Source organism: Calliopsis andreniformis, chromosome 2 (genome assembly GCF_051401765.1).
Source record: "Calliopsis andreniformis isolate RMS-2024a chromosome 2, iyCalAndr_principal, whole genome shotgun sequence".
Classification (NCBI taxonomy): Eukaryota; Metazoa; Arthropoda; class Insecta; order Hymenoptera; family Andrenidae; genus Calliopsis; species Calliopsis andreniformis.
Window position 1 is genome coordinate 7,946,332 of NC_135063.1, and position 26,644 is coordinate 7,972,975.

A 26,644-nucleotide genomic window follows, 5' to 3' on the forward strand; every position below is an offset into this window, starting at 1 on the left:
CTATGACCCTAATTTAATGGACTGAAACTAATGAATATTCTTTTAGTAGAATCATGTAAGAAAATGTACGAATACTTATTGAAAAGATTCTGATAAATAAGTTGCGGATTATATCGATTAAGTATCATAAGTAAGCGAGTTTTGTTTATTTATAATAACTTATAAAAATGTCGATACAATTACAATTCCGTATTTGTACCAAATGACACCACGGTGCATGTTTTATTTATATATATATATATATTATATATTATACTAGTTTCTCTTTTTTAAACACCATTTCTATGCCATTAATGATGTTTCAGTAAAATGGCAATGTCAGCTGTCTTTATTCACTACTGAATTTCTTTTCAACAGGTGCCACCTGTCGTATTATATGATTCCCAGTATTGACCATATTTCAAACTATCACAATGTTGTCTCATTTGCATTTAAAGTTCATAGCTTCGATATACAGTGTGGATCCAAGTTCCCAGCTGCAAACACATTATGTGGATCTAAATGAGCTTTAGCTGCCCTGTACAAGGACACTCCTGCTTCCCCAACAGCGTCTGAATAGAAACAAGAACGTAGTTTGCCTACACCATGGTGGTGAGACAGAGAACCACCATTAGCAAGAATTTCTTCACGAGCCATATGTTCGATCATTTCGTATGTATTAACAGGGTCTTCAAGCTCCGAGTAATTGAACGCCATATAAAAGTACACGCAACAACCTTCGTCGTAAGTTTGCGTGATGCGACAGGAGATAAAATAATTCTTGATGCCGCGTAAACAGCATTCTCTGACGACACGCGATTTCACGTTCCTGCATAATGATAAAGTTCGATTCCAGGAAACTGAAGTTTCAAAGGACTCGGCCAAGACAAAGAAATCTAAACCAAGATCTCTAATATAAGCTATGACGAAGGTTAAAACATAACCTCGTTCGCCGTTTGTTTCTCCAGCGGGTACACCATTATGTTTCTTTGCAATGCTATAAATTTTTTGTTCCTGTGCCGCAACCTCAGCCGCCACGTCGCCTTCGAATAACAACGTGGCGACACATATTTGGTCCCATTTAAAACGTTTTATCCTTGTGATATAGGCTTGCTTCAACCCTTGCAAGATCAAACCACCCCAACCTGTTCCAGGTCGTAGAACTTGACCAAACTGAAACTGTTCATTGTCCATTAAACGTATACTGGCTGGTTGGCATCGTTCCTTGGCTATCTGTTTGTGAGTATGAGGAATTAATAATTTTTTACGCTGTTTAGTAAAGTAACTGGTAATAATAATTTACCTGACGTAATGCCGCTACACCGGTTTGGAAATTCGGGAAAACTATGCTACCGTATTTGATTACTTTTGGTATTGGCCTAATCTTCAAAACTACTTCGGTGACGACGCCTAAAGTCCCTTCACTTCCGAGAATTATATGGTCAAAGTCGGGACCACAAGAGGCTCGAGGCACCATTATACCTCTTTCCAATGTTATTTCAGGATCTTCCGTTCTACCAGTGACCATCCTAATTCGTACGACTAGATCCTCAATGTTTCCATAGCGGTTCTTCTTCATACCACTAGCCCTCGTCGCGACCCAGCCACCTAAACTGTTCTTTCAAAAAATAGGGACGATTATGCCAGTAATAGTTAACTAATTCACGATATTTTATATAATTCTGTGTCCCTTAATAAATGAGTAATGCTTTAGGGATTGACTCAGCACTTAAAAATAATGAAGAGTTCACATGAACATGTCTTACTCGACCTTGTTTACGAGATATGTGGGAAGTTAATAAGTGTTGAAATACTTTGACATAAGATTGACGAGGGTCTCAACAAATTCAAGGAACATTAAGGAGTATTGGAAGAGTAGTCACATGAATGACAAGACGTCACCAGGCATATGTCGAAATGCAAAGTATTCATTTTAAGCATCTTCTGAGAAGGTAATCAGATACGAAATAAACTTGCTATATCTCGTACACAAGGTGAAATAAGATATGTGTTTATATGAACTTCTATTCATTTATTTTAGGTACTGAATTAGACCCTGAAAAATTACCCACTTATTATGGGAGACCCTGTATATGATGATGACAAGAATAATTTAGTAAATTAGGCTTGTTCTTTAAGAGGGTTGTATTTAATATGATATTATGTACCTAGAAAACTCGTAAGAATCAGGTTCATGACCAGAAGTCAGACCTTGAAGACGAAGCTGTTTTTCAAGATCCTGACCAATGATACCAGATTCGCAACAAGCAATTAAATTTTCTCTGTCTATCCATAATATTCTATTCATCTGTGAAGTGTCCAGTAAAATGATTGTTCGTCGCTCATTCGTTGGACAAGCCGCAGCGCCACTGACGCTTGTTCCACCTCCAAATGGAATACACACTGATCCGTATCGAGCGCATAGTTTAATTATTTTGACAACATCCTCATGGCACTCTAGGAACAGATTACAGAACTGCTGATAGTAAAATCTTAGTACTTGAAAAAATCACTACAATATAAACCATAATCTTATTGAGTGCACACAATACTCGTGAAGCTAGATTATTATTCATTAAAATAATAAGAGAATAAAAATACTCAAATACAATAAAAGGTATTAATAACTATGTGATATTTGCATATAACTTATGAATGTACTACATCATCAGAATGAGTAGTGATTGCCTTGTTCGAATGAATTCAATCCTCAATAAAATATGGACAATGAATTAAACATTGAGGAAGAATATTATGTTAAGTATACAGTGTTTCCTTTACATCTGCAATTTAATTAATTATCCCAAATTACTTAAACATGACAACTATAATTTTAAAAAACAGTGTCGAAAAAATACATCAGTAAAAATTAATTTCAGACTTCAAATTTAATTTTAAAAATGACAGTATACCTTATTGGGTATCTGCATAGCAGTCATATTATAACTCTTAATGTGCTGTATTTATAATTCTCAAAATTTATATAGCAAGCATTTAAATACTGCCCGTCAGCTTTATAAATAGTGATCATAAAAATTCTACAAAGGTACATAATTATCGACTCCAGCATAGTTACTTCTTATGATTCTCAAATTTAATCACTGAAATGTAAATTAAAAAACAAACATCGTTGCTTCCTTCTGTGCGATTTTCTACTTCGTTAGTTGACCCAACTCATTCATATCTCATTCACAACTCGTGTATTCGTATATACATACGTCTTTCAGAAATTACATGATGCATCTAAGTCAAGGTTCGAGAACTCCCACCACAACTTTAGTCGATAATTCTATAGAGTTAAAACTCCAGCCGAACAATACAGGCATAAAAAACAATAAATAAAGAACAGTACTAATAAAACTGTACTTAAGCAATAACTAGAATCTATGTCATGTACAGAGTGTTTCAAAATAAACTGGTCCATGAAGTAATCGTTGTTAAAACAGGGTAAGGAAACACTTTCAAAACAGATCTTAAATTATAAGTATTAACATAGTTTTAATGCATGACTTACTTGGCCAGAGGATTATGTCTGGTATGCGCTTGAACATTCCATGTCTCAGAGTAAAAATTTCTCGCAACGTGTGACCGTGGGCTCTGACCAACCGATCGATACCTTTCATCGAATATTCAATTTTTAATTCCTGAATCGCCTCTAATAGATCCGGCGATATAACCGGTTCTGGTAAATTTGTGGGTATCGGTTGAGGTGGAAGTTGCTTCTCCAATTTCACGTTAAATGTATCCTGAACCCATTGAGTGAAATACGGAAGTTCCGAGCCCCCAATTGGATATCTGCGAAGAAAACATCCCTTGAAATTGCTCAGTGATGCTGAAGACAAAAATGACCCAGTTACGGATGCCTTAAGTGTAATAACTAGGAAGTGAATTGTAAATTCAAGCTTTTCATTTAATGGCTACAATCCAAAATATACTGTATTTTTATTGACTGTTTTCTGTGACTGAATTAACGCTGCTTATACTAAATTTGGAAATAATATTATACGTCGTAAATTCAAATTAAGCCATGGAGAAACACATTAACATTAATGCGTGTCACGTTCAACTTGTGAAAAATTTAATTTGAATGTTATTTTTTAACATTTTTTACGACACAAATTCTCCTTAAAGAGGGTCGTTAAATAATTCATTTGTAAAGGTTTGCCTGTGCTTTATCGCTAGTCTGGTACATATTTTCTTAAGGTTGCAGCAAATAGAAACGCATAAAATACTGCTATATATTACGTATTTTATAATTATATATTTTTAACAGGGAAAAAGTGTAAGGTAATTCAAATAAAGTATTTTCATGTTACACGTATGGTGTTTAATCAGCATATCTTATCGTTGCGATTACTAAGCTAATCATTTGCTTCCTCGGGACTAGCCATAGTTACAATATATTAGTATATGGTACTCATTGAATTTTGTCACCAAAGTAGATAAAATAGGACTCAAAACAAATCTAACTATCAAAGGCAATATTATTTTTATGATTATTCAGTTCTGTGTATTTACCACGTGGAAATTAATTTAAATATAAAAATAGTATAAGAAATTAAAGCTCTATAATACAAATCGTAGCTACACGAGTTTACCATAACATTATAATCGTTTAAAATTAGTACTTTCTGAAGCGTAATCTGAAATTCAACAAAGAGACATTTAACATATCCTGGAGAAAAAAGTAGACTACAGTGAATCTATTAAATAAAAAAAAGTCTTCGACAGAAAATTATGCGAGACGGAAACGTCCAGCTGGAGTGGTCCAGCAGCGCGGCGCCCCTTTCGAAATTAACACTTTCGGCTTCATCCGTGTCTCCAGTTCGTTCGCGCTCATTAGAATTCATTTACGGTGCCGAGACACACGGAGATTACACTGTGTCAAATTTACCAAGGCTGACAAGCATAACGAAGATGGAATGCCTCGCCTGTCCGAAAAGATGTTGGCATGACAGAAGAATTAATAATTAATATCGATCTCAAATATCGACCTGAGTATAAATTAGGTCTAGATTTATTGCCACGACTATAAACCAGTCTAGGATCAAAACATTATCAAGTGTTGTTTAGTATATTTCACTAAGGTTTTATGGATCCTCTGTTACCAAAGAGGGTGCAGTTATTCATTACATTTTTCATAACAGCAATTGTCGCGTTCCTGGCGAACTCGTTACCTAATTTTACTGCATATGTGAGATACCCTCCACTTATTTAGGGCCCTAGGCTCTATGAAACGAGAGGCATTTATGCAAGTTAACAGAAAATTAGTGAGAATAATAGTCCGCCTTCAAAAGCAGTGGTGTGTTTTAATTATTTCAGGGACCAAATGCGGGTGTAACTTAAATTTTTATTTGTATAGTGAAATCTAGAGTTCTAAGTACGGAAATTCTTTGAGTGCGTCATGAATAATATTGTATATAGATTGTATTATTCAAAATTTATTATTTTTATACTAAAAAAGGAGTTTGAAAAAGTACAATAAATCCTGATAAAAACTGTGAATTTAAGCTGCACTTTAAATGAGAAGTGTTTCTTTTTTTAAGAGTGACATTATAATTTGTAACTTTATTTATGCGTCATCTTATACATATAAACTTGCACAATTTCAGCCATAAGAAATCTTTACTCAAAAATAAATAAAATATGTTCACCAATTCATAAATTTCACTACTGGTTAAGAAGCATTCAAGAAAAAAACAGACAAAAAATATGAAGTATTTCAAAGATATTATAGTGTGAGTTAAAAGCATATGCACACCTTAAAATATGATGCTTCTAAAGTTCAAATCTGCACCTTGAATTCTGTTTTTTTTTTAATCTGTCATAAATTTTTGCATGAATTATCGCGCGAATTTAAATTGATCTGTTGCATATCCAAAATTCTTTACTAATTTTATGCAAAGTGCATTATACGCTGAAATTTAAAAATTCATATATTCATATGGTGTCCTTACTTTCTTGTATCCCACTGCTAATTAATACTATCATACTATTATCAGAACCTGTTTCAATTTACACGCGTAATCAAAACTTGCTTTCGTTCACACATTTCGTAATATAAAAGCGATTTATTATTCATAATGCTCTAAACGCAATACTGAAACACGTTTTTTCTTCATAATCGAGAAAAGTAGAGACAAAATTCTCGCTAACTTAACTTTTTCTGCTATAGCTACTAAATAAACATATTCATTTTTTTAAAATTGTCAAAACTGCTACTGCGAAATGATAAAGTATAATTCATTTTCATAATTAAAATATGCAATTGTCCTTAACATTCTTTTGCTGTTGATCAATGCATATATTTGGCCATTATTGCCACACTATTTTCAGTATTTTTGCAAAACCAATTACAACAGAAAACCAAAGTATTTCAAAGTACAATAATGTTATCTTCAAATTAAAATAGAGAATGGAAAATAATACTTCATTTTAAAATAAAATGTCTCCTGCTCAACGGAAATCGAATGAGCATGCAACAGGCTTACGTATAGTGCGATGAATGCAACATACACTCGTGCATACTGAGAATGCTAATTTCTTTTTATGACAAATCTTTGGCAATGTAAATGCCAATCAACACCGATTAAATTTTCTCTCCCTTAATTTAACTACTCATTCTCTGATTTGAAGCTATTTTCAATGAATTAATTATACCTGAACAAAGAATAATAAAAGAAAAGACAAAAGAACCATCATAAAAACTTTTAATGAGTTTCTTTTAATATTTCATTAAATTTCGTTTTTTTCTTTTCACGATATTTGCATCATATTTGAATGAAGCATGAAAATTACACAAATCGATACTCTTCGCAAACCATGAAAAGTAAAGTTAACAAATCATCAAATGACCTCAACTTACAAGAACTTATCTTCGATGCAGTCTTGTGTCGACTTGCATAATACTGTGTATTTTAATTTTCAAAGTAGTGTTTGCAATAGAGGATCTTTGAACATGCATTTTTATACTACGAAGAATCTAAAAATACGGTTTCGTAAGAATTCATTGCCTACATGGCTAATGGTATTATTTGTTTGGTTTAGAGCTTAAATAAATCTTAGCTTTAACGCAATCGAACCACTCCATGAATACTGGAAGACATTATTACGAAAAAAATCTTTTAAGTATACTACGTGATGCAACTGCAGTTCAATATTTTTGCAGCAATAGAAAACTGTTAAATATAAATTCAATTAATTCTGACGTGATTTTGCAACGTAAGAACATAATTTTTTCCTTCTCTTACTGTGGAGGTAAATAATTTGTTTTACTTCCCCAGTACGATCGAATTCAAGTTGAAACTTTTGATTGTTCAAATTTTTAATTTACATATTGTCAAAATTCTTTCATGTACTTATTTCAATTTTCTAAATTTCAACTCTTAGAAATCTGTATTTGAACTTTCAATAAGCCTAACTCAGTATGGTAAGGATTGATACTTTACACACATTTTATTACGGATAAGTAAGCATTCTAGAAAATAACTCCACTTAAATAATACACTATATTATAATAATAATATAGTATTAATATAATTAATAAAATAATAAACTATTTTCCACCTAAATATTTGAGGTATTTACGAGGACATAAAAAATTATTTAAAGTACTGTAAACTGTTCGAAAGTGTTAAATGGTCAAACGTAATTGTAGGAAATGTTAATTACCAATTAAATTATTATAATTAATAATTATTACAAATACGAAAAAGTAAAAGATAAAAGAAGAGTACAAAATTAACAAGCAATTTCAGTTAACTAATCATAGACTTTAACTCATTTGCATTATTTACAGATATGCATATACGCGCGATTTTCCTGGTCATTATCACCAGAGCAAATATATACGCGCATTCATACTGAGTAAAAAATACAATAAGGCAGAAAATGTCAGTACCATTTAATTTAATAAAAAAAAATTTGATGATAAAAGCATAGTTTTCATCGTATCGTATGATACAAGTGGATTACACACTAAGAGAGTAGAGATCTGTCGTGAACAAACAAAATACTATTGTCGTAATCGCCTGCAATTTCTTAGAGTTCCCATGTGAGCGCGGCAATTAAATATATAGAAAGAGCAAATGGTATCTTCAGGTATGTCCCCATTTGAGAATTTCGTACGACAATTACTACTCTCAAATTGTGTATCCATCTCAAACAGTAACTCTCAAAGACAGTGTCCACGGAAGCAACTCACGATTCTCAAGTGGACATGTAGCTTTATGAGTTCTGGTTACATCTGGAAAAAGTTCATTCATACCACTTAAACTTACATCAAGAACTTCAATGAATCAACTTTTACCGTCGAGTATAATTGGGCAATGAATTAAAAAGATTCTGCATTTCTTTAAGAAAGTTCTTTTTAAAAATGCAGCTTTTGAAAATAATTGAATAACTTTTGAAGCAAAATTTAAAATGTAGATTGTTTATGAATCACGCGATATTTATCATTCAACTGTAAATTTATGTAAATAGAAATAGCATTTTTTTAAAACCTGCTTCAATGTAATACGAATATTTAAAGTATTTAAAAATTATTAAGATAAAAGTTATTAATATAGTATCCGAGTTTCTTGTTCATTCTTTGTAAGAAAGTAGAAAAAACATAGGATTCGCTTTCAAAAAATATCGATGGCTAAGAGCACTCATAAAACGACCTCCAGAAACATTTCTCTCTTATCATTTTATTCTCTTCTTTGAACAGTTTACTATGCTCTAAACAGTTTCTTCATACACCCACGAACACCAAAGACATTTACGTGAAATAGGTAAACCCATTTACGTGATCCATCCTACAGAAATATAAAAAGTACATCAAATTCTTCATACTTTCAACTTTCTCCCTGACCACCCTCCCTCAATTCAAAAATCACAGAACACCTTCCTTCAGTCAACAAAAACACAGAACTTATCAAAAAACCGCCACTCATAAATAAATACCTAAATACACGCATGCAGTTGTAAAAGACATACCTGTTGCCAGTGAACTCAAGTATTTGCTTTTCATTGACTCGGAACTCCGAATCCTTGTATCCCCAGCCATTCCACTTCAACAACTCCTGCCTTTAAACGTTCGAAAAAGAAAAATACGGTTATTCCACGTAGAACGACAACATTTAACAATAACAAAGAAAACTACTTCAAACGCAATTAAACAAACAGGCTCGAACTCGCCACACGTTCGGCGCGCAATTCTCGCACCACGTGACCGATCGGAACAGCCAATCGGCAAAAGGAGTAACAACTCGACGCACGACTATCTAGTGAGCGGAATCGATTTTTATGGGAAAACTACGAATCGTCAGAAAAGTTTCAATAACTCTCCAACACTTCCCCGTGGTTATTGCCGCGCGAACAGACAGCGCATAGGATCGCGCGATTATCACCGAGCTGGAGGGAAAAAATCCTATCGATTTTCTCGTCTCTCAATGGTAGAACAGCGCGAAGGGTGCTCCAGCTTCGGCACATCTGCCGATGAGTCAGCTGGTGCTCGCTCGAGGCGTGGCTACAAATATAATTTAAGGCACGCACGTGCTCGACCGTGTCGCGAGTATTTTCGCGAGCGCTGTCTCGGCCCGTGGTCGGATTCCGCGCGTCGCGACGCGAGCAAGAGATCGACGTGAAGCACTGACCTTTCCTTCGGCACGACACTCTCGAACCAGGTCGGCCCGTTTAAATGGTCCACGTCCTCCGCGGTCCCTTTCCTCGTGGTAGTCGACATGCCCTTAATTGACTGCGCCGCGAAGGGCCTAACCTTTCGACACCGCACAACACACGGCCTGTATGTTCCTGCTGACGAGCGCGCGCCTTCGCGGCACTGCGTTGACTATCGACACGCGCACCGGCGTACCAAATTTAAATCAATAGAGCCCCCGCCCTAAGGCCGCCCGCCCACCGATGGATCTCCTTCACGTGAAAGGGACCAATCGCTTATGACCGACACAGCATTCCCTCGTCGTAAATGACGAACGATCTCCACCTACTAACCGGCTGCAGAGCCGACTCACCGCGATCAGCGTTCTTTGCTCGCATGTCCCCTGATGCACGCTCGCTCACGTCGCGCCGGGTTGAGGGATTCTTTCCATGAAAGGGATTTCCCGCGCGCATGCGCCACTAGGCGAGGGACTCGTGCTCGCGATATCGGCGTTGCATAGTTACATTCAATCCGGTTCACTCGAGTAATTACGTATCTGTGGTATGGGGCGAGACAGCGTGGGCCACGTACCTATACATTTTCTGATCTCGAGGTGTTGACACTCGAAATTTGGAATTTTTTTATGCGAATGAGTTACTGTTATGTCGCGTGAATACATGTTTATATTGTAGCAAATTTGTTTTATGTTATAGCAAAATAGGTTTAAAGCAGAGAACCTCGGTTTATAGTATGGATTTGGTGGGATTTGGTTAGTCTGTAACATGAATTCACGTACGCGACAGTAATGTGTTCACAGCCTAATTGTCTTATAGGTATTTTTTATGGTTTAAGGGAGATAGTCCTTTAGGGCTGCTGCCTGACATTCAGCTGGAGCTGCTGTTTAATATTGCTGAAGCTGTGTACACCGTGTTGCATAGTGTATACAGTTTTAACAGTCTTAGCTAACTTTCAGACTGCAGCCTAGATTGAACACGAGCTAATCTGCTTGTGTCAAAGATATAACCAATGTAACTTCCATTTCGATTCTTGAGTGTCTTTTTAATATGTGACTTATGTTGTTTCACTTTAGAGACAAAATCACAGATATTTGGCTTTAATTGGACGATGAATAGTTTGGATGCAGGTATCGAATGACATGGTCATTGGGATCGAGTTATTTCAAAAGAATTTAATGAGGGGATATTGAAATTTCTTGGCAATTAAATTGTATGATTTTTAAGCGGAATTAAATATGTACATATGTCTTCAAGATATTTAAATATGATTTAATAAGTCACTAATAAATGAAGTGATACTTATTTTGTGGGTACTTTTTATTCGGAAATTTAAATTTTATTCATAAATTTTTTCCAAATCGTTATAAATATTTAAACTTTGTTATGTATGCGTTTCTAGTGCATGAGTTCAGAGTACACCCACGCATGCAGATTCGTATATAAACATAACCTAAAGTAATATCAATCACGTGGATAAGACGTTAAGTGCAAAATGCAGCGGAGATTACTCAATGTAAATAGGGTACCTGGCCAACCAAAAAAACGCAGAAAAATTACGCTCGTATTTGATGAGAAGAAAAGACGGTAATTATATTAGTCAATTGTTGAGGTTAAAAAGGTTATGAGCAATGTAAACATTTTATACTTTTAAACACAGAGAATTTTTGAAAGGATTTCGTAAGAGAAAATTAGAGCGTCGGAAGAAAGCCCAAGAGGAGTTGCAGAAGCAATTAAAGGAAGAACGAAAAAGAATCAAACATGAGGTAAATATCTACAACACGACAGAAAAAGAGGGGTTAAGGTTAAGGATATACAGCACTAAAAAGAAAAGAATAAAAATAAAAATTTAACAAATTAATACATTAAACTTTATTCATGCTATATGAATTACAAAATTCTGCTTTCAATTATTCATTTGTAATAATGGAACATATTTTAGGCAAAAGAACAATACAAAAAATTATTATCACATCGTGATATTCCTGAAATTCAAGAATTATTGTCCCAGCAAGAATATGAAACAGAAGGGCACACTATTAGCATATTAGAGTTAAATGTTGCAGATCTTGCAGAAAAAAATGCAATGATTGGTGAAAATAGAGGTATTACTGAAGAAGATGATAAAGATGAAGAAAAAAGTGATGACAATTCTGAAGATGAAGAAATTGTTGGAATGTCATTAAATGAAAAGAAACAAGTTTCAAAGCAGCCAGAAGATCAGCAGATTACAAGTAAGAAAGAATTAAAAAAAAGAGTTAAAAAAGCTGCATTAGAACAAGTGAAAAAGAGTAAAGCATTTCAAAAGAAGCAACAGTTAGAACGTCAGAAGAATAAAAAAGAAAGCAAAAGAAAACTCAAGAGACTAGAAATCGCTCAGAAACGTGGTGGGAAGTTTAAAAAAAAGAAATCAAGTCGCTAAATTCTTTGAATTTTGTTTTCTAAATATTGTAAATAAATACAGTTTATAATGAAAGTTCTTAAATAATTATTTCTTCTTCTTTGCTCCATCTTTCCCAGCAGATGGACATATATCTTTATTGAGGCATTCACTACATTTAGGAAATCTTGGTACACAGATCTCTTGCCCAAATCCAACAAGTAAATGATTCACTTCACTCCATTGATCTCTTGGAAGCCATTCTTCCAATGCAACCCTTGTCTCCTCTGGGGTTTTTGTTGGTTTCTTTACCCATCCTATTCTGTTACAAATACGGTGCACATGAGTATCCACACCAATTCCAGAAACTTCACCCCATGCTATTTGCATACAGATATGAGCCATCTTTGGTCCTACTCCAGGTAGTTCACACAGTTCCTTTATTGTTTTTGGTATATCACTTTCATATTTATCCATTAAAATTACAGATGTTCTCTTAATATATTCCACCTTTCTCTGCAAACAAATTTTATTAAATACTTTTATTCAAATCTTTCTCTCTTCCATAAACTGCATAAAATGACATAAAATCTCATAAACACAATATAAACCATACCTTATAAAACCCTACTGGATATATAAGCTTCCCAAGAACATCATCTGGTGTGGCTGCTAGCACATCTGGAGTACAGCCATAAGTGTTTAATCTTTGCATAGCTGCATGTGTAACTTGGTCCTTAGTCTGACTACTCAGCATTAATGCAACTAACGATTGAAATCTAGAAACTTTGGCACTGGCTTTGGGATCAGCACATTTATGACAACCCATTTCATCTACAGGTGCTGTTCTATGTTTCCTCATTTCTTTAATATACTCTAAAGTAGTTTCCCAATTTGGTGGCATCCAATTATTTCCCTCTGTCTTAATCTCTTTCTTTATGTCTACATTCTCTGAATTTTCAACTTTTACCTCAAAATTCTTCGTATCGTTCGCATCTTCTGTTTCCTCACACTTTATTTTTACCGGTGTGCGCCTTTTCCTTTCTGGCTTCTTTGGCGATATGTTTTCTTCTTTAAAATATTTCGATGTATCTGATGAATCTGTATCGCTGGATTTATTTGCAGATCGTAAAGATCTCGGTGTCGTAAGAGTATCAAGTTTTAATTTCTTGCTCATCTTCAATGTATTATAGTATAACAGCATATAAACTTAAGTCCTTCTTGCGGTAATAATGCACGCAATAGATGTGACAGTTGACATATTTCAAAGGTAACATAACCTTCCGCGTCTTCTTTATTGTTTACTCGACTATGGCGTAATAATTTTTTACTTAAACGCAAAATTGTATAAATTTATAAATGTGTATTTACATGCTATATAGTAGCATTACTGGAAAATGTCAGTAAAGTAAACGAAAGTTTGAAGGTATCATGCAATCTGCGCATGTGCACAGAAGTAATGGCAAAACTTAAAATTCGTAGTCTTTCGTGTGTTTACTACTGTATTTTATTCAGAATACGGATAAATGAAATAAATAAAATAATATTATAGAAATCATATCTTTTACAGAAAAAAAATGTAATCGGGAAGGTCTACGTGTTGTTTTTCAATTGTTTATTTTTTTTACATAATGAGAATACTTACATAAACAAATTCATAAATCATTAGCTAACATAATATGGATTTCACATAAATCATTAAAAAACTAATGACATTACATATAACGTCATTTTATGATAGCATTGAATCCAGACAAAGCTTTCAGAAAATTTTCTGAATTTTTGCTTAAAAATATATTTGCTTATAAGTTCTTCTTAAGAAATAACATAATCGTGCTTTTTTACGAGTGTTATGTTTTATTCGATTTATATAACTTATGAAACGTTAAAACTAAATGATATTATTTGTAAACAATATATTTTTATATACGATGAAAATTGGTCTTTTATCGTAAATGTATTTTTAAATAAAATTATACATATGCATAAATAAAAATTTGTTACTTAAAAAGATTTCGATAATCTTTTTAAATTTGTAGCTGATGATCAAAACATTCTGACCACGTTTTATCTTATATATACAGAATATTACACAGTCTCAATAGATATAAGAAAAATTGGTAAAACAGAGTCCAAAATTTCATTAAAAAGATAAAATATTTGTATTATAAAAACGTACTTGTATTATAAGGAGCATACGTGTTAATTAAGTTGTATACAATTTGGTGTATTAATTATAAAATAACAAAAAATATAAAATGGACAAAGTGATGTAACAAAAATTGTGCAGTGCATTCCCTTCACTGCTCCATATCATACCCATTCCACCTTAATTTTACCTTGTATCATAATTTATGTATGTTATCCTAATATATACATGTTTATTTATTTTGTTAGTCCACCCATGTCTTTATAGCCCATTCTCCTTCATATACATATACGTGAGCAAATGCTTTGTTATGAATATTGTCAGTCACACTTAATGCTGTCATTATATTTGATTTGGACAGAATAATATAAAATATCACTTGTTTATACATGCATCATGATTGGTCTTTTCTTTAAGGCCAATACCATACTAGTACAATCCACTATCATACCAACAACACTGGTATTGGTATTTACTACCAAGCATGCTATGCATTTAAATGATAAAGAAAATCATTTTTTGAAAAATAGTTCATATTATATTTTAAACCATTTCACTTGACCACTTCTCATATCTGGATCCAATGCTTATCTAACATATCACCAATAATAATGGACGGAGTGGAGGAATGCATAAATAAAAGCAATGGATTAACATATAGGACTAAAATAAGTACGATAATTGAGACCTTATACTAGTACTTGTGCTTGTATCCTATAGAAATTAAATGTTGTAGTTTAGTAACTTTGCTCAGGCAAAAAAAAAAATAATTTGAATAACGATATTACATAATTGATATCTATTAATGTTGCTATTGGAGAAAATCAACAGGGTAAAATGCTTTTCTGTGTGGGCAAATCAGTTCTATGGCAAAATGGCAAAAACTGCGATTCAGGTTGGTTTGCATAAAATAAAAACAATGTCCATATCGTGTGTTCTTACTACACATCGATGTATGTAGTTAACTTCTGTACTCAACCTGAAATCTGATTAGCAATGGTATTAGGGCCGATAGAGACAGTCGGAGGGATCGTAGAATCTTGCATCAGTGTACGCGTTTCTTCCTCTTGATCGGAAAGCGGTATCGCTGGAGTATCATGGGAACTGGACTGCTTCAACTTCAATTGGCTCGGCAGCTCCGTGAGTACTGGCCCGTACTGCGAAGTGGAACCCACCAGCAAGTCAGTCGATGGATTCAAACCGCCCAACATCTTTCCTCATAGCAACGCGTATATAAGATAAAGAAACGAACGTACGAGCCAGAGCATGGATGGCTTCCCATAAATAAAACCAAACTCAAAATATAGTGTTATTAAAAATGTCTTGCCTACCTGACCACTACTTCCAACTATTCCACCTCTTGGAGATTTTCCACGACGGAAGAAGCGAAGCCAGGCCCAGATGAAACCCAACAGAAGTCCCACCAACATCATACCCGCACCTAAGGCTATAGAACTTTTCGCAGCATCTTCAACGTGTTCTTCTACATTCGTTGCAGATGTTGCCGGATGGTCATTCACCTTTATCTATAATTATTTTTTATTTTAAGAATATATATTATGTAATACACAAACATGACTATTTTTTTATTTATATTATATTTTTTATACAGGGAGTTTCAAAACATGCAAGCAAAATTTCAGAGGTATAGTTTTAGTTATCTTATTTCTGAATTACAACTACTTTTGTATAATACCAATTGAACATCTTTTTTATTTTAGTGCGCTCAAATTTATACTCACATGTTTTAGAAAACCTTATAAGCTTGTACACCATATGTTCAAGTTTTATTATTTACAGTGACTTTTATTTAAAAAAGAAACTAATTACTAATAAAATAAAATGTTAATTATAGTCTAACATTATCTCTAAGAGAATATAACAATAAATTTCACAAATTAATACATTAAGAAAAGTAAAATAAAAAAGCAATATTAGTTACTGATGTTATTGAAAAGTAATTATAAATTTATTAATACACCAATATTATTATTATTACAGTATACTGCTATCTTTATCACTAAGGAAAATCCTTTTAGCTCCAAAATTTCCAAATCTTGTATCAGTATTGATAAAAGCTAATACATGTCACAATTTGAAAAAAAAAGAAATAAATACATGTTAAATAAACTAAATGAATACTGTAATCTATTTTTATCCTATGTATTAATAACAGAAGCAAACCTGTTATTGTCTCCCTTAAACAAACATATACAAATTAATGTTTCTATAATACTCTTTTTCTATTTTTATGTATAAAATATACAGACACAGTCTAACCAGTGAACCCTGGAACACGTTGCATCTTGCATGCAGTAAAGATATTCATATTGAAAAGTTATTTAACAGTTTTTAAGTTACCTCTATTTTGTTTTCTCCTGTTGTGTCATCCGATACTAAACTGACCAGCATCGTCGTCAGGCCAGCAACGAAAAACGACAAAGAGACCGAAAATAATACCCATTCGAACCATTTCCTGGAGCTCAGTTTATGTCTGGATATGATCCTCCAGAAACCACTTCTCAAACCGCCGCCACCTCCAGCACCGTCACCTCCGCTATCGTACGTGTAACCCACTGTCGTGGGTTGATAAACAGCACCGCTGTCTGGCATATCCTCTCGCGATATATACGCAATTTTCACGGTTCCTCGTGCCTGACAAAGGGCACTTCACACACACTCGTTAAAACTGTTACTTAAGATCGCTTGATCAGAAACGGGCAAAAGGTGATATTGCCCGATAACGTGGTTCAACAGATTGTCAATGTGTCAGCTTTAGCAAACGTTTGCAATTACTTCTAGGCTTCTGTATACTACACTGCAAACTCAATTTTTCACTGTCCCAACGCTATATACATATATTCGCAATGCAGATACAACGTGCACGTATGACGTACGGACACTACGACGTCACGTATCACCCGCTGAGAGTGCCATAGATACCATGGATTAAAGTTATACGAGTGATATTAAGAGATTCGAATGTATCTACCTTTTCCGCGAATGTTACTGATCGCTCGAGCCGTGTGGTGGCACTACTATCTATCTCATCGAGGCGTTAACACGCATACGAGCGCGTATGATAAGAAATAAAAAATATATATATTAACTGTTTGATTGCAAGGATGATATGATTACACAAGGTGAATCATGATAATCTTTAAAAATAATCATGTATGTACTAAATTATCAGTTGTTTTAGCTATGTTGCAGATAAAACTTATCCTTTTTCAAGGGGATGTCCCTTTTTAAGGGTTCGTCAAGGCTGATCAGTAATCGAATTGTCCTCTGGTCACGTCTGGTGATCCTCAAAGGACTGATTAAAGAACCACAGCAAACTGCTCCTAAACTGGAAATAAATACATGCATACGTAATACAGGTTCATGGGAACACTATACTCTTTTTTTACGTTTTTTTCTGTCTACTATTATTTTAGGCGCAAATAATTCTCAACCAATCGCTATCTTGTTTGATCACTCCTTTTAGGATTACTAGTCAGGGCAATCCAAGGGTTACACCAAAGGTTAATCCAAGAACTCAGTTGCAGTGTTCAACACCTGTTGTTGAACACCTTGTATATCATCCCGACCAGAGAAGGGGATTTTCTATAAAATAATCATTACAGCAAGAATTTCTGCTATACCTATTGTTAACAACAATTGTCGTAATGTTAATATTTTTCTTGTATAGTAAGGGAGTTCATCCGCCCTCCGAGCATTGGACACAAAAATACATTGACCTGTAGATTTAATGGTTTAAACTTTGTATATTTTATAATTTCCCGCTGCACGATGAGGTAGTACTATATTTTGCAATATAAGATGACTAACAACTATTTCCTGATACTTTCTACCAAATTTTTATCTCATATCTGTGACTACAGTATCGGGTCTGTTTTCTAAGCCCGTGTAGAGCACCCTGTATATGATAGAATTACATATGCATATGTATAGTATGTACGTGTACACTTTGATATTCTAACGAGAAGCCGCTATATTTACGCGTATCAGCTGTGGAATGACAGGTAGGATAAAAAATGGCTGAGAATGGATTGGGGTCAAATGCTGGATCTCAAGAGTACCTTGCAACAGAAGTTATTAATTTAGATATCGAAGAGGTAATTAAATAATGTGATCACGCTGATACTTTAACTTGCAGACTTTATAGTTTTCAGTGTTTAGGTTATGTTCTTGTAGTTAATTTAACCGATTATTATTTGCTTTATGTTTATCATGATATACTATTAAAATAGTGTAACTATCATATTAAATATTTTTATGTCAATATTAAAATTTGTGTTTAGATTCTTATACACTTTCTACTTATGTATACCTTAAGTTTTTCATGTAGGTGTATAATTAAATTTGTCTTTATCATATGCAATTAGTATCATGTATAATTGAATTTATCAGTTCTCACTACTAAGGCTGTTAAAATTTACATCGGATTTGTCTATGTTAGTTGGACAACACAGAATATGCTATACCTGCTGTGGAAGAATTACCATCCTTAGAGAGTATATTGACAGAACCTGATTGTGCATCACTATCAGGAACAGAAGATGAATTTGGTTTAGCACCAGGAGAAAAACTAGGTAGCAGTGAAACAACAAGTGTTGGAAGTCATTTGTCATTAAACTCTCTTAATAAATCTAATAAAACGTCACAATCAACATCTTCTGGTGCTATTTTGAGACATGTTATACTCAAGGGAATATCTGCTCAAATTGTATCAGCAAGTGTAAGTTCATAGCCAAAAAATATTTAATACTTGAAATATTATAATTTGTATTTTACTTTATATATTTATGTATACTATATAAATTCTGTAAATGCATTTAACATTTAAAAGATTGTGGTATCTAAGTAAAAAATGATATTTATATAGGAAAAAGTCAATGCTGGTTTAGCAAGTGCTGTTGCTGCTGGAGGAAATATGTTAGTAGTTGGTACCAGTCATGGTTTGGTATTAGGTTTTGATTCTTCACAAACTCTAAGATGGTGTGATCAAGAAGCAAGGCATCAAGGATCTGTCTCTGCATTATGTTTCAATCATGATGGAAGCAGAATACTAGCTGGTTTTGCTAGAGGGCACATACTAATGATAGACAGTTCTAATGGAAAAGTATTAAGAACACTTACTGATGTTCACCCTCTTGACACAGCTGTGTTACATGTTAAAGTAAGATTCATATCCTTATATATTATATTACTGTTTAATTCATAATTATGTTACTTTCTTTATACTAACAGGACATTTTCTTTGCAGTTCACAGATTCACCAAAAGTAGCACTGTGTAGTGACAGTGGTGGATCAGTTTTTGAATTAAACTTCACAAGAGTTATGGGAGTCCGAGGTTGTGATAGCAGATGTTTATTTAGTGGATCAAAAGGTGAAGTGTGTACATTGGAACCTTTATTATTGAACCACCTGCCATCACATCCCTTGAAAAATTATACATTAGTAGCAATGGCAACGTTATCAAGGGTTTGTTATTTTGTAAAAGAAATTCTAAGGTGATGTCCAATATGTACATTGTACTTTAAATGTTTCAGGTAATAGTAGTTTGCATAAGGCCAAGAATGCGTGTTGTATTAACTCACGCTTTATCTGGTGCTCCTATAGCACCTCCACAATTATCCTGGCAACTTGTTGTTATACAAGCAGCAGATGCTTCTCGTGTAATTGACCCAGTTTTGGCTCTTGCAAGAGATGATGTAGTACACTTTTATCAAGTATGAATTTTACATAATTTTATGTATTATTTTATCATTGAAAAAGATATATTAATTGAATTTTTTTATTAGGTTTGCACTGAAGCTGGTTCAAGAGTAAAATTATCTCCTCTAAGAAGGATGACCCTACCATACACAATAAGTAATTTACGATGGTTAAATCCAAGATCATTAGCAGTATTGGATACTCAAGAGAGATTGCATCTAATAGATGTCAGAGCACAGGATAATTTGGAAACTTTAGACATGAGTCGTGTTGGTATTTCATATGCATCTAGCCATTTTAAAGGTTTATCCACGGGTGGAAATGTTTCAAAGGTACGTATCAGTTAAATAGTTAGTCTAATAGTAATTTAATTAAGATTATAATATTATTTTTAAAACTAGGCAATGGCATTGGCGGGTGAACGAGCATGCTACAATACTGTAGTGACATTCGGTACTCAACTTTTACTCTTGGGAACAAAAAGTTTACACGTAGTTTGTATAAGAACATGGACGGAACGACTAAGACACTTGACAATGCAGGTATGTACTCTAATAAGCGAAATAGGGTCGTAACTGCATAAAACATTATTCTTCATCATTCCAGAAAAGATTTCCAGAAGCACTAGCTTTAGGACTTTCTTTCTATCAAGATAAAGGTAAAGCAGTTGTCGGTCTCCGTGGTTCCAAGCATCGTCGTAAACAAATAGCTCGTGAAAAAGTTTGTCAAGTATTGATTCAATACATGGAAGAATTGAATCGTTCCCCTGCAGATGAAAGTGCAGATTCCGAAATAGTTATAACTTGTGTAGATTATTGTATACAATTAGAAAATACAGAATTATTGTTTGGAAAATTATGGGACCTAGTTTCGGAATCCGAAGGATTAAAAGCCAGTTATCTGCACGCTCTTGAAAGTCCTTTGCTAGACGGTAGTTTGCGATCTCGATTACCACCATTCATTGCTCAACAATTAGTTACTCTTTACGATCAGGAGGAAAAAGTGGACTCACTTCAAGCGATTATAGTACTGCTGGATGTTGATTGCTTAGATATTCATCAAGTAAGTAAATAAATTTTATTTTATTAAATAAGAAGAAAGTAATTTGGAAAAACTCTACAGGTAACAACGATTTGTCGTCAACGAAGTCTTTGGGAAGCTTTAATACATCTTCAAACGACAGCGTTAGGTGATTTCACTGCTCCGATTCATCAATTAGTGCCGATTTTACAAAGCCTGTTAAAAAATTCAAAAGATTCGTTAACTCGAGATAGCATACAGCTTGGCAATGCGATTCTGGTATATGCTAGCTGCTGTCTCGCTGGTCGTGGTTTTCCGAGAGACGAACTTCCTGAAGGAAAGTCTCAAAGAGCAAAAACGGATGTATTGAGAGCTCTACTTTCACAGCATTCGAGCTTGGCTAACGATACAGAAAGACAGTATCCATATCTAAGGACTTTATTGCAATTTGATGCAAAAGGGTTCCTTGACGTGATAGCAATTGCTTTTCAAGAACCAGAATTCACTTCAGAAATGGGTCTAAGGCAACGTCAGAGACTCATAGATATACTATTGACCATTGTTATGCCTAGCACACCACTTAGTCCAAGAAATACAGATTATATTACTGATGAACAAAGGAATTTAGTTTTAATATTTATAGCTAATGAAATTGCGGAAAATACGGTTAGCTTAGAACCTAGTATGTTAAATAAAATGATAGAAATACTCTGTACTGACTCAAGTGTGAGATCATCAAAAGAACTTAAGACTGATAAAGAGAACGCGATACTAGGATTATTGCGTTCCAAAAAACTACGAAATATATCCGATAATACTTTACTTAACTTGGCAGAGAGAGCTAACTTGTAAGTATACATTTGAATATACTTAAATCACTGAATAAAATAAAGCTACTTAATTTGTCACCCTCGATATTATTCAAGTTTATATTCATCGACTGTATTTACAAATAAACTGTTACAGTGTAAATTGTTTAATAATGTGTTCCAAGAAATTGTATAGCATTATTAATATTAATAGCATCATACGTAGTAACTTGTATCGCAGTATATAATGTTACAGTATGCGAGTTGCGGAACTCCTCTACAGTGCCAGAGAAGATTGGACTGCAGTTTGTAAATGTATGATACTGCATTCAGCCAGACATCATGACATTTGGCCCTGGCTGAAACACCTTCCTGCAAATTCATTGCAAGCAGTTGTAATGGCTAATGCTTCAGCATTAGTGGAAATCAATGCCAATCAATTTGCTCTGCTCATAGCGACACATATGCAAAATAAAGTTGACGAAATTTTACAAAAATTAGAGAGTACTCCAAACTTGCAATACAATCTGTTAGAAACATTGTATCAAATAGTTCAATATAAAGAAGAAGATATAACGTTAGAACTCACAACCGAATTATTAGAAAAATATTTGGAATTAATGTGTGAATTGCAGCCAGAACGTGTAAGTAAAAAATTGAATTACATCAAAATTATAAGCTATATTAATTCTAACTTTATTTTTTAAATTTAGGTAGTTGATCACGTTCAAGGAACTCATGGTTGTAGATTGGATGAAGCACTGAAGATAGTTCAGAAAGCAAATCATAAAGATGCTGAAGCAGTTATGCTAGAAAAGTTGGGTAACTATCAAGATGCGTTTGATATTCTTTTGAAAGAATTTCAAAATAATCTGGAACTGGTAAATTTATTTTACAAATTAATATAGCGATATAATTATAGGCGGTTGATTTACGTAAATTTAATAAACTTTTCTTTCAGTATTGCCAGGATAAAGTGTCAGAAAATGGTCCGATACATGCTGCAATACAGTTAGCGGGAATGTGCAGACGATCTGCTGGAAATCTAGATTGGATGCCGCTTGTAGAAACAATTCTTCGCACACATTCAAATAGTAATGATGAAAAAGGTAAATTTAAAAGCGGTATATTTATACTGTAGGGATTATTTTAATTTCGAACAAAATATAAAAAAATTCTTTTTGTTTACTAAGTATTAATACTAAATACTTTTTTCCCCAATCTATAATTGTTCACTTTTTAGTAATGGTAGTATATTTTCACGTTGTTTATAGAACATACATTAATTATTTTCAATGCATTGCAGTTGAAAAACTGAGTGGCAAATTACTAAGGATTGTATTAGAATTTCTTAGCGGTACAACAGCACTGTCAACTGTATTAGAACAAATATTAAAACATCCTTTAGCGACAAGCGGAACAATAGGTGACATAAGACAATTATTATCTGGGGTACTTACACATTCTCGATATGAACAAACTTTAGTGGAAACAACTGCGCGTCTGGTCAGTTTGGAGCTTCATAAGGCACTGAAAAAATCGTTAAAGTAATTTTGATAATTCATTTAACACAATAATTAATATTTGTATTAATATTGTATATTAATTATTTGTATACTAACTTCATATTTCCTTTAGGGAGGCAGGAAGAGGTTGTGCCAGTTTGTCAATTTTTTGTTCTATATGCAGACATTTGTTATCACAATGTGCAGACTACGCAGTAATTTTCAGTTGTGGGCATGGCTTTCATTCAGAATGCCTTGGAGAACCTAGGTCATGTTATAAGTGTCTGAATACAAAGGGGTGGGCACCCCTTGTTACGAATGTCATGCATACTACTCAACCATTTCGTGTAAGTAATTTTGTTTTTAAAGAAGAGTTCAAGGTATTGCTATAAATGAGTAAACTTAAAGTAGAATTATTTTACAGGAGCATAAACAAATTTTACCACCAGAATTTATGCGCCATAGAGATCTTTCTCTAAGACTTGCACCACCTACTTTACCAGATCTTGAGGGTATTTTTTAATCTAGTCTTTCGATATTAAAATTCAATATCACCTTTCTCAGTGGCATATAGCATTCTAATCATGAAAATGACTGCAGAATCTTCTATATTACACTGGATCTCTTACATTCATTCCATGAACATGATATTGTTTTATTCTACTTTGCATAAAAAAGTAGATAATAATTTTTAACAGAAGTCACTTTTATATATTTGTGAAGATATATCACTTTATCATACTTCTTCCACGTTATTAAACCTTTCATATTTAAATCATTCTTCTGCTTAGCAAGATTCAACTATCGTATGTTTGTATATTGTAAAGTAATATACTTGTATTGTGTATAGTATTGATAAGGACTTGTGTATTTTTATTGCTGTAAATTCTATTTGCCCAAATTGCAGCATGTTGCCAAATATCAGTCATTAAGAAAATAAAAATATCAATTATATAAATAGATATTCTTATTTGCTGTTAATATACACATTATCCCAGTCATAATAATTTATTTTGAAGATATTTAAATAATAAACATTTTTAAACTAATAGGAATACATATATACATGTATATTCTGAACGTTATGGCGGATAATTGGGACAAACAGTTTTACGCTTAACATTTTTAATAATAAAAACAGGTTTCTTGGGCATGTTTTCTGTTAAAATATAATTAGGATCTATATATTCGTGACCTAATAATTCGCCTGTTAAAAGCTTCGCGACTAACGTAAAGATACTTAAATCTGATAAAAATGATTTTTTCATAGGTAGTAAATTAATATTAGAAACATATTTGTCCACCATAGATTCTAACTTTATAATCTGTGGAGTAACATTTGACACGAATAGATATTGCTGTAACTGTAATTTGAGAACAAAATATTCAACTATTATTTTATTGATTATTCATTTTATATTTCACGGTTTGTATTGGTATAAAATTAAGTAATTCTTTTACCTTCTTATCGCACTTCTCTAAACTATTGATAAGTTCTTCACTCTCAGTAATTAATTCATATCCCCTTAATATGTATTCTTGACCATAAGTAAATTCACGAATTTGTAATGATACTTTCAATAAAATTACTTCCTTTTTTACTTTGTCCAGTAACAATGATAATGGCACTCCATGTAATGTTCTACTAGCCATTCGGATTTTAGAATATTTTTCATATATCTGTATACATATATGATTCAATAACTTTTTATGATTCTTCAACTATATCTTCAGCTTAAAGCATCTGATATTTCAAAAATGAAAAAACAAAATGTTACCTGTCTATTCATGGTAGTCCACGAATTTGAAATTTGATCAGCAAATTGTTTTATTTCATTTCCATCTGGATAACGAGCTTCAGCTAAGCTCCATAAGGAATCAAGTTTATCAGCAAGACTATGTGATACATTATTGAACCAAGTAAGCTTAGCTTCCAATTCATGATTGATTCTTAAATTATAATGATTTTCTATTTTTAAGATCGTTACCTAAATAAACGTTGATAGTTTTGTGTTTTGGTGCTCTCTTTATTTACATTACTTTTTTTTAAATTTTTTCAAATAAATATTAATGCACTTTTTTATATTTTTTTTAATATCCATGAATCATGGCTATCAAATTTATTTTGTACAATTCACTTTAACTCCTTCATGCTGAGTAATTAAAAAACCCATCTCGAAGACAGCATACAATCAATTTTCGTTACAATTATGCAGTACTGTTATATTTATAAAATTAATATATATAAAGAGAAATATAGGAAATTCACGTGAATATGTTCTGAGCATGAAAGGGTTAAATCACTTAAATACTCACATTTTTCTCGAGCGTATTTATCAGTTCATTTTGAGGAGGTTCTTTTTTAATTAAGTGTTCCATCGAGGATGACGACATAATTCATAAATGTACGGGATTACCCTCGTAAATTATAAACACATACTATTTGTCGAGATTATAACATTAATAAAATGCTAAAATATATTACGTGCATCTATAAATTTTACATTTTACTTTCGCTCGGAAAATGCGATAGTCTTTTCTTTTCAACGTGTAAATGAGTCCTGTTACTATGGATTATTTACCGTCTATTTTTATGTTTTTTCCATATCGATATTCGGAATATCGTTTAAATGACGTTTCTCTTTCATTTTTTTTTTATTCGAGATACTTGGTACATAAATTAAATCTGGCGTTTATCGCTGCTTCTTCGCTGTACTGTTGATACCCACATACATGTATCTACAATATCAAGCAGTACCAATTTTATGATAGACCAAGCCTCGTTGTTTTGAACGATATACGAATTTGAACGTGCAAAGACCATAATTATCCTACCTCAGCGAATGCAGTAACATCGTGCTTATCATAAGGTTATATCATGGTAATTATATTTACCGCAATATCAAGCTAATATGATTATTCAATTGCGACTAATATTTAATATACAAGTCCAGCATATGCATGTTACAAATCCATGTACCTTTCGAAACGACGAATCTGGGAATCACAAGCATATAATAATCACCAGATCTTAACGTATGTTCGTCTCTTCTTTTGGCTAGTGTTTAATTTGCATAGAATGATATAACGAAGTATCGTATGTAACGAAACAGGCAGAACAGCCAGCTTCCGTATAGTTGGCTTAACAAATTATTTATGGCTTTTGCAATTTTCTTTTTAATGCTCTATGAAAAGTCCATAATATTAAAATCCTACCCTTATCTACGCAATTTACAATTTCTTTTTAACTAGTATTTCAATAACTTGGTATTATTATTGTTGTTATTATTATTTATAATTATCCTTAAACACGCTTCATCCGATTATGCACATTCTCGCAATCGCTCTGGAATTATTTTCATACGTATATATGTATAATATATATAAAAAAAATTCAATTCACGTATATTCACAGGTATGCACATT

The 26,644-nt window shown here is 33.2% G+C and overlaps 6 protein-coding genes across 9 annotated transcripts; 2 read left to right on the plus strand and 4 right to left on the minus strand.

Annotated features, from left to right (window-relative positions):
* Nucleotides 1-220: 220 nt before the first annotated feature.
* Agps (alkyldihydroxyacetonephosphate synthase) lies at nt 221-9,815 on the minus strand. The gene is made up of 6 exons (XM_076386787.1): nt 9,618-9,815; nt 8,959-9,048; nt 3,494-3,774; nt 2,148-2,436; nt 1,283-1,592; nt 221-1,212 (listed from the first exon to the last, which is right to left on the minus strand). The coding sequence occupies exons 1-6, from the start codon at nt 9,704-9,706 to the stop codon at nt 439-441; spliced, it is 1,833 nt and encodes a 610-aa protein (XP_076242902.1). The 5' UTR covers nt 9,707-9,815; the 3' UTR covers nt 221-438.
* Nucleotides 9,816-10,201: 386 nt separating this feature from the next.
* Vito (nucleolar protein viriato) lies at nt 10,202-12,063 on the plus strand. Of its 2 annotated transcripts, XM_076390636.1 has the most exons (5): nt 10,202-10,452; nt 10,710-10,946; nt 11,036-11,220; nt 11,294-11,399; nt 11,576-12,063. In XM_076390636.1, the coding sequence occupies exons 3-5, from the start codon at nt 11,129-11,131 to the stop codon at nt 12,053-12,055; spliced, it is 678 nt and encodes a 225-aa protein (XP_076246751.1). In that variant the 5' UTR covers nt 10,202-10,452; nt 10,710-10,946; nt 11,036-11,128; the 3' UTR covers nt 12,056-12,063. The 2 variants fall into 2 exon arrangements, with proteins under 2 accessions (XP_076246751.1, XP_076246742.1); XM_076390627.1 differs by having other exon boundaries at nt 10,202-10,763.
* Nucleotides 12,048-13,699, minus strand: Nthl1 (Nth-like DNA glycosylase 1). The gene is made up of 2 exons (XM_076390594.1): nt 12,630-13,699; nt 12,048-12,529 (listed from the first exon to the last, which is right to left on the minus strand). Exons 1-2 carry the CDS (start codon nt 13,215-13,217, stop codon nt 12,122-12,124), a joined length of 996 nt encoding a protein of 331 aa, XP_076246709.1. The 5' UTR covers nt 13,218-13,699; the 3' UTR covers nt 12,048-12,121.
* Nucleotides 13,700-13,899: 200 nt separating this feature from the next.
* On the minus strand, nt 13,900-17,061 carry LOC143186816 (uncharacterized). 2 transcript variants are annotated; one of them, XM_076390607.1, is made up of 3 exons: nt 16,524-17,061; nt 15,494-15,688; nt 13,900-15,373 (listed from the first exon to the last, which is right to left on the minus strand). In XM_076390607.1, the coding sequence occupies exons 1-3, from the start codon at nt 16,773-16,775 to the stop codon at nt 15,137-15,139; spliced, it is 684 nt and encodes a 227-aa protein (XP_076246722.1). In that variant the 5' UTR covers nt 16,776-17,061; the 3' UTR covers nt 13,900-15,136. The 2 variants fall into 2 exon arrangements, with proteins under 2 accessions (XP_076246722.1, XP_076246731.1); XM_076390616.1 differs by having other exon boundaries at nt 13,900-15,319; nt 16,524-17,058.
* Nucleotides 17,062-18,090: 1,029 nt separating this feature from the next.
* On the plus strand, nt 18,091-24,102 carry Vps8 (vacuolar protein sorting 8). Of its 2 annotated transcripts, XM_076392383.1 has the most exons (15): nt 18,153-18,280; nt 18,625-18,903; nt 19,051-19,344; nt 19,432-19,650; nt 19,719-19,898; nt 19,971-20,216; nt 20,286-20,426; nt 20,491-20,946; nt 21,007-21,752; nt 21,970-22,357; nt 22,427-22,594; nt 22,675-22,822; nt 23,020-23,260; nt 23,352-23,565; nt 23,643-24,102. In XM_076392383.1, exons 1-15 carry the CDS (start codon nt 18,200-18,202, stop codon nt 23,739-23,741), a joined length of 3,900 nt encoding a protein of 1,299 aa, XP_076248498.1. In that variant the 5' UTR covers nt 18,153-18,199; the 3' UTR covers nt 23,742-24,102. The 2 variants fall into 2 exon arrangements, with proteins under 2 accessions (XP_076248499.1, XP_076248498.1); XM_076392384.1 differs by lacking the exons at nt 23,020-23,260; nt 23,352-23,565; nt 23,643-24,102 and having other exon boundaries at nt 18,091-18,280; nt 22,427-22,535; nt 22,675-22,816.
* A 111-nt stretch (nt 24,103-24,213) lies between these two features.
* LOC143188081 (uncharacterized) lies at nt 24,214-25,628 on the minus strand. Its single transcript, XM_076392136.1, has 4 exons — nt 25,535-25,628; nt 24,997-25,206; nt 24,680-24,898; nt 24,214-24,582 (listed from the first exon to the last, which is right to left on the minus strand). The coding sequence occupies exons 1-4, from the start codon at nt 25,610-25,612 to the stop codon at nt 24,301-24,303; spliced, it is 789 nt and encodes a 262-aa protein (XP_076248251.1). The 5' UTR covers nt 25,613-25,628; the 3' UTR covers nt 24,214-24,300.
* Nucleotides 25,629-26,644: the final 1,016 nt, after the last annotated feature.